At 44.2% G+C, this 12,999-nt stretch overlaps 1 protein-coding gene across 1 annotated transcript; it reads left to right on the plus strand.

The window, feature by feature from the left end:
- Positions 1-303: 303 nt before the first annotated feature.
- On the plus strand, positions 304-6,910 carry syt4 (synaptotagmin IV; the record flags this gene model as incomplete). Its single annotated transcript, XM_079184503.1, has 5 exons — positions 304-337; positions 1,960-2,579; positions 2,695-3,018; positions 6,059-6,179; positions 6,591-6,910. 5 exons carry the CDS (start codon positions 304-306, stop codon positions 6,908-6,910), a joined length of 1,419 nt encoding a protein of 472 aa, XP_079040629.1.
- Between the last annotated feature and the right edge of the window lie 6,089 nt (positions 6,911-12,999).

Raw genomic sequence — 12,999 nt, forward strand, 5'->3', positions numbered from 1 at the left:
AGAGAGAGAGAGAGAGGAAGAAGGAACTGGGTGTTGCCGCCTCTGAGACACACTCACGCATCACAGAGAAACAGCAGCAGCGTGAGGACAGAGCATCCCTCCATCCTCCTCTCTGGGAAAACAAGGCTGCCCCTTTCAATTATTGAAGCCATACAAAACCTTTTTCATTATTAAAACGTAATCAAAGCCGAGATTTTGTGGAGATTTACTGCACCCCGTCATCAGGAGAGCGAGTTCGCCGCCGTAGAGAAGAGAGCGAGGTGTGAACGCAGACGGACCGTTTCAGCACCTTGGACAGCGAACATGGCTCCAATCACGGAGGAAGGAGCTCAGCTCGGTGAGTGGGACCAGTTTGATTCATTAGATTGACACGGTTGTTAATGTGTGATGTTGTCAGTGGTAGACTTGGGCTTGTTCATCTTCAAAAAGTACAGAGTTAATCATTACACGTCACTTGTCTCAAAAGTATTAGCTAACGTTACTCATTTTAGTGTCTTAATCCTTTTAAGAAAAGCGAATGTGTTTCATTTTGATGTATGCACTATTTTCTTGGTTTTAATAAATATAGGTATAGGTATGTTAGAGTAGCCCATTCTATCAAACAATACTCAAGTTAAAGGGAACGGCTTTGTCCAGTGCGTTGTTCAGGGGTGTGTCTAGAGGGGAGTCCAGAAATATGATTGGCCCCCCCCTTGTGTTTGGGAAAACCTCCAGCCTCCATTTTACAACTAGCTTAAGGGTGACAGCAAATCATCAGGAAAACCAACCAATGGGGTGCAGGTGACATGTTTTACGTCTAGGTTAGATAAGTTCATTATTTAATACACTTGAGTACAGCAGGTTTTTTCTAAAGCACAGGTGAAGCATGGAAAGCACCTGTTTGTTTCCTTTATCTCCTCTCGATTCAGCAGCTCAATCACCGCCCTCCCGTTGCCACATCCATCCATCTGTCTGTTGTTGTTGCCGTGAAAACCTGTCCACCCAGGAAGTTAGGCTGAAATATTAAGGACAAGAAAAGGGAGGAAACAGTATGTACAAGTGCTGGGATCTGAACTCGAAATGAGCTTACTGTCCCTCGTTAGTTAGAGGCAGTCCCTTCAGGTTCTTAATACATTTTAGATCGATTCTATGCCGACAACTTTCACAGAAGAATGTACGTCTATATACTATTGTGATACATTGCTGTTTACCTGTATATGTGGCCCACATTAGTGATGTGCTCACCCCCCAACCCCACCCCTCTCACTCCCTCCTTGTATGGGTGGTACCCTGATTGCTTTTCCACTGTGCCGCCCTCTTAACTGCAGGAAATAGTGCGCATTTCCTCCATTGAAATAGAACTATTAACTCTGACTGCATGAGAAGGCAACATGATTGCTGTTGAGTCACAGTCTGAAAACCACAAAACAAAGAACCGAAGCACTGAGTGGCAAATATCCCAGTCGTGTCTCCATAGTAACGTTGTAGTGATGCTATAGGAGACAAAAGTGCCATTGAAAGTAATTAGGTCCCTAAAGTACCGATACTGCTGAAGAAAAAGAAGGAGGAATATAAATTAATATAACACGGGGCCTATCGCTAATTTCCGGGCTATTATGCCATTCAGTTGGGATATCAGGGTGAACCATGATCCACCAACTGTTTTCCCAGCAGTTCATTATTTCCACCACCTGTTTCCTGAGGATTTGTTTGGAATATGAACACAGTACTGATCGTTCTTCTTCAGGGTTGAACAGATTGTGTTGTCTTCATCTCCATCTGAGTCAAGACTGCAGCCTGCATGCGTCAGTCACACCCACAAAAGATTTTAATTGCCTCCGTGCAACAATTAAATCTGTTGAGGAGAACAATTGTTTTGTGTTTTTTTTAAGGTTTACTGGTGCTTGTTGCACAGTGTTTGTTGAGGTGTGTGGTCAGACATTTTTAATTCAAGTTATCTCTCTCTGTCCTCCTCCACAGTTGCGGTGCCAGTAGGTGTCGCTGTGGTGAGTGTCTTCGGCCTCGTCTTCACTGTGTCAGCGTTTGCATGGATCTGTTGCCAGCGAAAAAACGCCAAGTCCCAGAAGACACCTCCATACAAGTTTGTGCACATGCTCAAAGGGGTCGACATTTATCCGGAAAGCCTCAGCAGCAAGAAGAAGTTCGCTGCACATGCCACCATGACAACTAACGACGCCGGTAAAACTGATGTTAACGGAAACTGCCACACCGCGGCGCCAATGAGTCCGACCAGCAACGGTAAACTGGCCTCGAGTCCAAACGGTTCTAGACAGGCTCTGCATCTGGATCTGGAGAACAGGGATCTGAATGGCAACTTCACCACCAAACCATTTCATCACCACAACCAGAAGGTGCGCAGCTCCCCGGACCTGGAGCTGCCCTCTCCCCATGCAGGTTTCACCCAACCTGGGGTGATGGACCGCCGTGATCCCCCTTCTCCATCCAGCACCCTCTCCAGCCAGGCGCCCACCCCGGCTGTGGACAAGCCCCAGGGAGAGGAGCGGGAGGGCGGACTAGGGACCCTCCACTTCTCCCTGGAATACCAGCCAGAGAAGAAGGCGTTCATCGTCCATATCAAGGTACTGTATGCGTTTAGGCTGGTGGTTTGACGTCTTTGTGTGCCTTGACAATCATTTTTTGATCGAAATGGTTTCATGCATTCTTGTCTGATTGATTGATTTGACTTTGATCTAGGAAGCCCATGGCCTGACTCCAACTGATGAGCAGTCGCTGACCTCTGACCCTTACATCAAGCTGACCCTGCTGCCGGAGAAAAAGCACCGGGTGAAGACCAGAGTCCTGAGGAAGACTCTTGACCCCGCCTTTGACGAGACCTTCAGCTTCTACGGGATCCCGCTGGCCCGAGTGTCGGAGCTGGCCCTTCACTTCATGGTGCTGAGCTTTGATAGGTTCTCCCGTGATGAGGTCATCGGAGAGACCCTTGTACCCTTATCCGGGATCGACTTATCAGAGGGGCGTGTCCTAATGAGCCGAGAAATCATCAAGAAGAATGTCAAGGTAAGATCTGGAACAATCCTGTTTGAACCCTTTGAATTCATGATTTATTAGTTATCAGTTTTCTTGAGCGCAATCTTTGGGTTTCGATTTATGACACATACAGTGTCTCAAAATGATTTTGCCGCATACTATATATTTATATCACACAAACAGTCTCACCGCAAAATTACTTCAAATTGCAAAACTGGTCCAATAATGACTCATCATTCTCTCTTCGTGACAAAAGTGCTTCCACTAATGGGATATAAATCAGTACCCAAGTCAGTACATAACTATCCTATCAAGATGTAATGGTGTTTTAATCATGGAGCTGTCTCTAACTCACCAAAATGCAAATGCCTCTTTCCTGACACAGTGCAATCTCTCATGCTGCTTTCAAGTGTTAATTTAGCTCTAATGGCATAATATGCACCTTGAATGAAAGCTAATACATTTAGTGAATTCAATAAAGCAATTCCCTTTCATTGTGTCCATCACTGGTTAGGTTAGAAAAGTGTTATTGTGAAATGAAGCCAATGGGGATGAGCTCTGTGAGCCCCATTATGTCTTTATAAGCTTCAACTGAGGACTGGTATTGTTCTTTATTGGGCCGCTGCCGGTTTGGATGCCTGAAAGCCTTTGGTGTGTGATTTTACCTAAATCCTGAAGAGCTGATGTTTACGTTATAGCTGTAACACATACAATATGACATGTTTTTCTCTGAAAATACCTGCCACTTAGCAAACCATCAAATTACTCAAAATGATGGTTAATTTGTGTTAGATTCAATGAAGATAATTATAACAGAGACACGGGGACGGTCAATTTGAAAGGGAATCACATGGACATTTTAACATTCCCAATAGTGTATTGATTAGATGGAGGGATATCAGTAACAGTATGGATCTATGGGCTGGTGGTCAGTAGACTTCTGCTCCCGGCAACTGTGAGGACCACAAACGTACTTAAACTAATTTCCAGTGGGACCTTTTTTCTTTTAGAGGAACTTCATGTATCTTCAGTATCAGAGCCAGTTTGTTGAGATGTGGCCTGATATGCTGTGCTGTAGTACTGTGACAGAAAATACCCATTAGTATATATATGTTTCCTTAAAAACGCATTGGATTAAACTTGGATTGTGGCAGCAGGGTTGACGTCATTGCATTAAATCGATTTAAACGATGGATTGTAAGATGATAGCTCTGTCCTTATCAAAGGTCTGTGGTCTAGTACACAGCAGTGCTCTATAGATTGGTACTAGATGGTTTGGCTGGACATGAGCATTCGTCCATTTGCAGGTGGAATGGGAGATGATATCAATGTAATTATAGATTTGTGGACTGATATTGTACTCTGCTTTAATGGAAGCACCGTGGCTACCGGGTGGGAGAGGATATGTTCACCCACATTTGTGTCTTCCCAGGAGCAATGTGAGCTTTCTGTAATATCTTTAAAGATCTCTGATAAGATATAGTACTCTAGAGAAGTGCTGGGAAATGCGACTCAGATTCTGAGAAATATAAAATGTTCATTCCCCCTCAGCAGAGCCCCCTCTGTTTTTTTTTATCATCAAGAGGATACTATTTCTTAAATCTTCTGCTGGCTCTATCCACGCTGAGACTAACCATATATATGTTTTCAATTCTCTTAAACCTCTGCTGCAGGGAGGAGTCTGCTGTGTCTGAATGCTTTGTAGTGCAATCAATAGAAAATGAGTTTTAGAATCCACGAGCTTGCTTTGCAGAGATCTTCTTGTGATCTCTATTGTGTCATTTCATGTCGGCAGGTGAGAAGAGAAACTCACTGTGTATCAGCTGTGCTTATTCACAGTGTTTTCTTTATTTAAAGAGAACATACTAGTTCTTCTGCGTTGGAAAGAGAACTCCTTTCAATCAAAGTGCAAACAACCTTTTTTTTGATGAATTGACAACAGGAGTGTGTGCAAAGAAACATATAATTTAAGAAGATTAAGATTTGCTCATCAATATTACATCTAGTATTTAATTTCACCATGTGGTTATGTGTATGATGTGCAAATAAGACGTTTTTTGGCTGAATTCTCTCAGTTTGAAGCGTATGCAGTGTTCCATCTGATTAGAAGCAGCCCTTTGCCTACAGGGTGGTGGCTCTCTTTGTCTGCATGGCATAGATTTAGTCTCACTGCTTTGTGCGGGTAAGTGTGTGTGTGTGTGTGTGTGTGTGTGTGTGTGTGTGTGTGTGTGTGTGAGCACGCAGCAGAGAATCAATACAGCATGGCTCAAGCAGCGTAGCCATCGCCCTGTTTTCACCCTGGAGGACGACAAAAACATTAGAATAGAGGAGGATTTGTATGTGTGTGTGTGTGTGTGTGTGTGTGTGTGTGTTTGTGTGTGTGTGTGAGTGTGTGAACACGCAGCAGAGAATCAATACAGCATGTCTCAAGCAGCGTAGCCATCGCCCTGTTTTCACCCTGGAGGACGACAAAAACATGAGAATAGAGTAGGATTTGTGTGTGTGTGTGTGTGTGTGTGTGTGTGTGTGTGTGTGTGTGTGTGAGAGAGAGTCTTTAGTCGCTTGTTCTCTCATCTATAATACATCTACCCAGGAAGAATGATTTAGAAAAACATCTGCGTCACGCTCACATCTGGATTTTCAGAGACCTTAACATCAGGTCAGGGGTAGAGGTTGTCTTTGCCCGTGTGCCACTTCTCATTGCCATGGCGACCATGAGCCGAGGTGTCACGTCCCGTTAGGTGTGGCCGCAGCAGCCGAGGCGCCAACTCTCTTTGGTGTGGACACAGACGTTGGATGTGTGTGTGTGTGTGTGTGTGTCACAGATGTAGTGCAGAGAAGGGAGCTTCTCCCTCACCCGTTTTGTGCTAGTTGAGACATGAGAGCACAACACATAAGCAGGTGATGATTGTTTAGTTGGCAGAATTGACACCACTGGCAGTACAAGCAGCAGCAGGCTTCCCCACAACGTTGTCGATAGTAGCTAATTATTTAGTAAGTCATTTAGTAACTCTCTAAGGTGTTACTGAATACAGGTGTGATGATGTAAATCCCCCCCGTCTCTCCACAGAAGTCCTCGGGCCGAGGCGAGCTGCTGCTCTCCCTGTGCTACCAGTCCACCACCAACACGCTGACCGTGGTGGTCCTCAAAGCTCGCCACCTGCCCAAGACTGAAAACAACGGACCCACAGGTACACACGGTGCACTTTCAGCGGGACCTTTTCGAAATGCAATCCATTCATTGTGTGCACAAACTTCGGTCACGTACCCATAGACGAATGCGACGGAAGTCATATCCCTCCTCCTGCCAAGCAGCCCAGACCACTTTGGATGCTGCGATTGTAATGCCACCGCCACCGCACTGAAGTAATGTGATCTGGATGTGATAGAGAGCCCTTTAGTGACAAGCACACACACACACACACTCAAAGTGTTTACACAGCCAGCCTCTTTTGTCCCCATCACTAACATCCATCATTTCCGCTCTATCGATTACGGTATTGATCCGGCCTAGGAGCAATCTCCCACTCTGCAGCCGCTGCAGGGATATTCACCATGCGTACTTTGTTCATCTGCTCTTTTTTTTATCCTTCGCACCCTAGATCCGTACGTCAAGGTGAACATGTACCAAGGGAAGAAGCGCGTGTGTAAGAAGAAGACCCACGTGAAGAAGTGCTCCCCCAACCCCGTCTTCAACGAGCTCTTCGTCTTTGATCTGCCCTCCGACGAGGGCCTGAGAGACACCAGCGTGGAGCTGCTGCTGATGGACTCAGACACGGGCAACTCGCGCTGCCCCAACACCAGCCTTGGGCGCCTGGTGCTGGGCACGTCGGTGGCGGGCACAGCCGGCGAGCACTGGAGGGAGATCTGTGACCACCCGCGTCGCCAGATTGCCAAGTGGCACGGCTTGTCAGAGGACTAGAACGCCGCGGTGTTAGTGGATTACGCCGTCCATGTCTGATCTGGTCCAACCGCGAGAGGGATGGAATGAGGATGGGCGGGATTTAATGCCCATTGGACTTTTAGTGAGGGCGAGGGGGGAAACAAATTGGGAGGGGGGGGGGGGGGGCTTTTGTGTTATTGGGAGGGTCATTTGAAGTGATGTCATCATTCAATCAATCACTCAATCACTTATCTTTGAAGTTATTGGGGTTCAGCGGGCGAGGGCGGGGCTTGACAAAGAGAACCCTGTAGCTTTAAATGATCCCAAAGACTGTCACCGAAAATCACCTGGTAACATGCAACGTCATCTCCATGGCAACAACCAATTGTCACTGTAGCCGTGTGCAGTGCAGAATGTCTTAAATGTCGCTTTTACTCTTCTTCTTCTTTTCTTCCTCGGCTCCCTCTTCTTCTTCTCTTTCTCCGGCTCTTCCTCCTCTAAATAGTAACCTAGACCATCATATGAAAACCAGAATGAACCACATCTGACAATGCTGTAAAAAATGTGGATTATTAAAGTTTATTTTATAACGACAATGTTTTCTTCATAAAGATGTAGATTGTTTTTATTTATGTTCTTGTTTTGTACTCTTATGGTTGAGTTGTTGAACATGTTTTGTAAGTATAAGTGGTATTTCATATATGATTACTTATTAAGTACAAGAAAGCCTAAATTAGGTGGTTTGAGAATAGACTGGAACAGACAGAGTGCACTGGGGACAGTTAACTGTGGATGCATTTATGTGCGTGTGTTCAATGAGAGAGTGCTGGTACTGAAGCGACTGTGTGTGTGTGTGTGTGTGTTGGTGTGTTTGTGTGTGTGTGTGTGTGTGTGTGTGTGTGTGTGTGCGCGTGTGTGTGTGAGCCACAAGTTTACTGTAGGTGTTTTGTCCCCCCTTACTGTGAGCACAAAGACAGCTGAAATGTAAATGTATGTACCTTACTATAAAATATGGCAAGTTCTGAGAAAATACACGAGTTTGATGTTTTTATTTCACCAGTGTGGGAATGTAAGTATTTGTGTGTGTGTGTGTGTGTGTATATATATTCAAGAACAGTATTACCACTAGAGGCATTTAGCTCCTTTTAGGTTAATGGATAAAGTTAAGGTTAAAATATCGTCACATCCAACCGCTTTATTTCACAGAAAATCACTCATAACATCACTTTATCTACGGTAAAAGCCTCTTTTTTTTCTTTTAATATTACAGTCTATCCATTGATTTCTGTGTGTACCCACTTTCCGCACCCTGGGGATGACATCATTGGGCCTCTTTCCAAGTCTGATGATGTAATAACTGCTGAGTGGCTAAGTGCTCCAGGATGAAGTCATCATGTCAGAATTTAATATCAGCTGAGTGGTTTGGTGAAGTAGAACACCTGGCTCAGCATGCTTACCGCTTTCTCTCTCTCTCCCCCTCTCTCCTCCTCTCTCTCGTCTTACACTCAGTTACATCATGTGTTTGCTGGTGAAGCCTCTCGAGAAGCGGGATGCTCTGTCACTCTGCCCTCAGTGGTTCTGACCTGGGACTCCCAGGCTGAGAGAGAGCGCGCTCTGAGATTGCTTTCTATTTTTAAACTCCTGCTGTCATCTTTGGAGCAATTAAAATAGACGTGTGCAGCGTCGCTTCCGTCCCCCTCAATCTCACCCCCCCAAACACACACAGACACACACATACACTATTCCCCCTCTTTTACTTTTTTAAATTAAGACGTATTGATTGACAATTTCCTCAAAAGAGACCCAAAAATTATACTTTTATTCCTGTCTCTGTCTGCCCATCTTCCTGTGCACCATTTTTATGCGGAGAGAATTAGGCAACACAATGTAATAATAGAGTGAAGATTTGGTTATGGTGTGATAATAAGAAAAAAAAAAGATTAAAAACAACATCTCCCCCAAACAACAGATGAAAAAAATAATCGTGTTGTGGAGACATTTTTCAGAAGACCTTGTCTTGTGAGAGCAAATGTAATTTTCATTATGCCCACACATTGACTGTTTTTTGAGACCATTCAGTGACGCAAGGTTTAAGTTTTCCTTGTTTTTTGCTTTCGCATTGATTTAAGAGTCAGACAATCAGACAGTGCAAGGGCAACCGCCTTGTCGGCCTCTCTGAACCACTCAGCTACACATGCAAATTCACCTGTCCTTCAGGTGTTATGTGGTTTCACAGCTACTCGGGAACCTGATGCAGCTGCAGAGTTCTGTATGTGGATGAACAGCATATTTTAGCATGCTAAGTGTGTGCGCGTGTGCATGCGTGCGTGCAATGACAGTTGGCGCAGTACAGCAGTTAGTCCCTCAGGATCTAATCAAAGAGTGCCTTCTTTGATGTAGAACCAGATCCTTGATCTCCTCAATACAGTCTTCAGTACTGTAGACGCATGCATGCACGCACACACACACACACACACAAACCTTAATGCTACATGTGCATCAATATGTAACCTGTCTAGATCTTGACCAGTGAGGTCAAGTCAATGTGATTAAGAGAGACTGCGTATGTGTGTGTGTGTGTGTGTGTGTGTGTGTGTGTGTGTGTGTGTGTGTGTGTGTGTGTGCGTGCATATGATTGTGTAGCAGGGAGATTTGTCCTAATCAGGGAACTTCTAAGAGAGCACATAAATCAAATAAGATGTCTATGTTTTTATTAACGCCTCTCATCACCAACGTTCCTCTCGCTCTAAATCATCCTGCTCTTTTTATGCTGCTATAGTCTCATGTTTTCGTGATGAAGATAAAAAGAGGCATCACTGTTAATGACCAAAAAAAGATGTAATAGGCTGGATTTATTGGTGAATTAGAGACGTGGCACAGGGGAATTTTAAAGAGAGAGAAAATATTACATCTGAACTGGGTTGCAGCAGCTATTTTAAAATTCATTAATTAATGTGAAAAGTCTTTCCGAAATTCTTCCTCAACTATTAGCCAGTTTCAAACTAGACTAAACTGATTTACTTAATTGGACGGCACTGCACCACTCAAACATATAAATGTCTTGGCAAGGAAAGGCTTTAGTAATGTGCAAATTGCTTGCCAGGAAACATTTGTAGCACTGTTCAATCAAAGGCAATCAACATTTGATTTTTGTGCATTGTAATTTAAAATCGCAGCCAGTTTGCATCATTGTTTAACAGCATTTTGATTAAGTGTCAGGTCGAATAAGGTCGAACTGTAATTCATAGTGTAGCACCTCTTTCATGGCTCCTGGTCTCTGAAATGTGCCATGAGATAAATTGCAAAAGTGATAGAATGATGTGGGGAAAGTTTTCAAAGTGCGGCTGCAGGAGTCGTGGAGGGTGTTGATAGATGGCCGGAGGGGGGGAGGAGGAGGAGGGGAAGCAAGAGTCGGACAGCCTGACAGGAATGGAGGGAGGATCACATAGCGCCGTGTTGAGAAATTAAATAGTGGCGAAGGGAAGTGAAATGAGAAAGACGAGCAGGGAAAGAGTTAGTCGGGGACGCAGCGAGATGAGTGAATAGCTGATGTGTGTGGGTCTGCAGGCAGTCGTCTATCAGAGGGTCATTTGCAGATAATGAATGAAGAGGCTTTATGACTGAGACCTTAATTAAAGGACAGAAAGAGTGCTGTTCAGTGTAACAAACTTGTGTCTATACTTGTTGTGATTATCATTACATCTCTATTTTTCCTGGGAGGTTTTATACAACAAATACTTATTTTATCTCCAGCAATAATCACCATAATGTGCAAACGCATTCCCTTATGGTTTCTAATAAACATCTGTTACCAAAAGGAACCCTTCTGTTTCCTTTTGCTTCTCAAATATTAAAGTGCTAATCTGTAAGGCATCTTAGTTATGCAAGATGTAATGAAGGCCATGGGTTGTCTGTGTAGGCACGTTTCAAATATCTAATATTTCGTTTTTATGTAACACTTCTCCTCAAGGCCGCCGTATTGCGATGACAGCCGAGGAGAAACAAAAGGGACGACTGACGCGAGAGAAGGGAAACGCTGTATTTATAAAACCTGTTCTCAGTGTTGTGTCTTTACCTGAGACACACTGCAGCGATGCACAGAGGGAGAGAGAGAGAACAAACAGACAAAAGGCATGGAGAGAGTGAGGGATGGAGCGGGAAAAAGAGACGGCACATGTGGACGGAGAAGACATCCTTACATAAGATCCCCCCCCACACACACACACACACACATTGCTTAGGAGAACAGAAAAACCAGAAGACCACGAAGAGAAGGTGCCATTTCATACTTTCTTAACCATGGCAACCGGGAGAGGTGATGCCTGGTTTCTCTTTGATAGCCGTCCATCTATTCATTGTTATCTTTTTGATTTTTGGCACTAAAGCTTGTGTCATGATGCATCGTGAGGGTATACCCATGACACAATGTCAGTCTATCACAGGACATATAAACAGACAACCATTAGAAATCACTTGGTCTTCGTGGTCTTCTGTGGATTTGTCCCATGTGCGCCCTGTAATATTGTACATTTTAAGAGATGGAATTCTGTAAAGTAGAAGAGCGGTGCAGCAGAAAGATTATAACTCTTATATCATGTTTTTTGCAGACATAATTATCATATTGTGACACTGATACTAACACTATTCAACAGAAACAAATGTATCTTGCATCTCTCTCTAATCGCCAAAGTTTTTCCCTGTTGTTTAGCTCAATGACTTCCAATTGATTACTCCTTCTTGAAATCACTACAGGTACAATATAAAGAGGTGTTATTTAAAAGCTCCTTTCTCTTGACATCAGTGACGATGTTTTGCCCTGTCCTCAGCTACCGCCATTGTAAGATTTGACCCACTTTGAGTCACTATGGTCATTGTTTTGTCCTCGAGAGCCAGTGTGCTCCTCTTTAAAACCGTCTGTCTGTCTGTCTGTCTGTCTGTCTGTCTGTCTGGAGAAAGCTGTCCCCAATGCACAGTGGAATTGAGGGGATGAGTCATCGGGAAAATGACCTTCACACAGACAGACAATTAAACAAGTTACTGAGACCTTTACATTTGGCACACACACACACACACACACACACACACACACACACACACACACACACACACACACACACACACACACACACACACACACACACACACACACACACAGGGGAGCATTCAGCACATACTGCTAGTATACCTCTACACATTCACTATTCCAAACAATTTGAGTGCATGTTTAATGCGATCCTGATCATCGACTCGAAAGCGACAATAACATTAACCATCTGCCACAGTATTGAATCTTACAGCACAACACATAAATCACACACACACACACTAATGACCTCATTTTAATGGGGACTGAAGGCTGCCTATTAGTCAGGTTGTGAGAGCCCAGAGAAATAGATTAATTTGGGGTTGAAGGCATTAGAGGGGAAAAGGCTGCATTGGTTACTGAAGGCAAACATTCGCTTTTAGGGGAGTTACAGAGATACAAAAAAAGATTTTTGGTCTCTCTAGCTAATATTAACAACTGGACAGGGCTGAATTTGTATATAACTCACCCGTTTATGAACTCACCCATTATATCAAGGCCTAAAGTTATGCATAATTAAGGCCGTTTTGAGTGAGAGGTGGGTGTCGTCTCGGGTCCCTGGCTGCCGCCAGCTGTTTCCTCTGCTGGGTCACCTGGGCCCCCCTTAGCTGTAGCTCCACCAACGATCCACCTCTTTTCCCATTTTCGGATTAGTCTGCAGTTAGACTGTGTCGTCACTGCCAAGATGGCTCCTCACAACAGCTCTTCAGAAACCAATGGGTGCATTCAGGGAGACTATACCTCTATGTCTATGGTTCAGGACATGCATCTGTTTCCTTCACATTACTCAGTGTCTTTGCCTCTTCTCTCACTCTCTTGTTTCCCATCATTGTACAGACAAGAATGAATACGTAATGTTGCGCAGCACTATTAACAAACCTGACAAACAGCCATCGCCTCACTCTGTGGGAAACAAACAACAACAATCCAGACAAAATCCACCCAAAAGGTATTGGTAGAGGCTGTTAATGAATTGCAACCTCCACTCCTTTAACCAATCCTGACACAGCCTGGGGGCATTTCAGCCAATGAAGGATCAAGTTAA

This window comes from Pholis gunnellus (genome assembly GCF_910591455.1).
Source record: "Pholis gunnellus genome assembly, chromosome: 23".
Taxonomy (NCBI): Eukaryota; Metazoa; Chordata; class Actinopteri; order Perciformes; family Pholidae; genus Pholis; species Pholis gunnellus.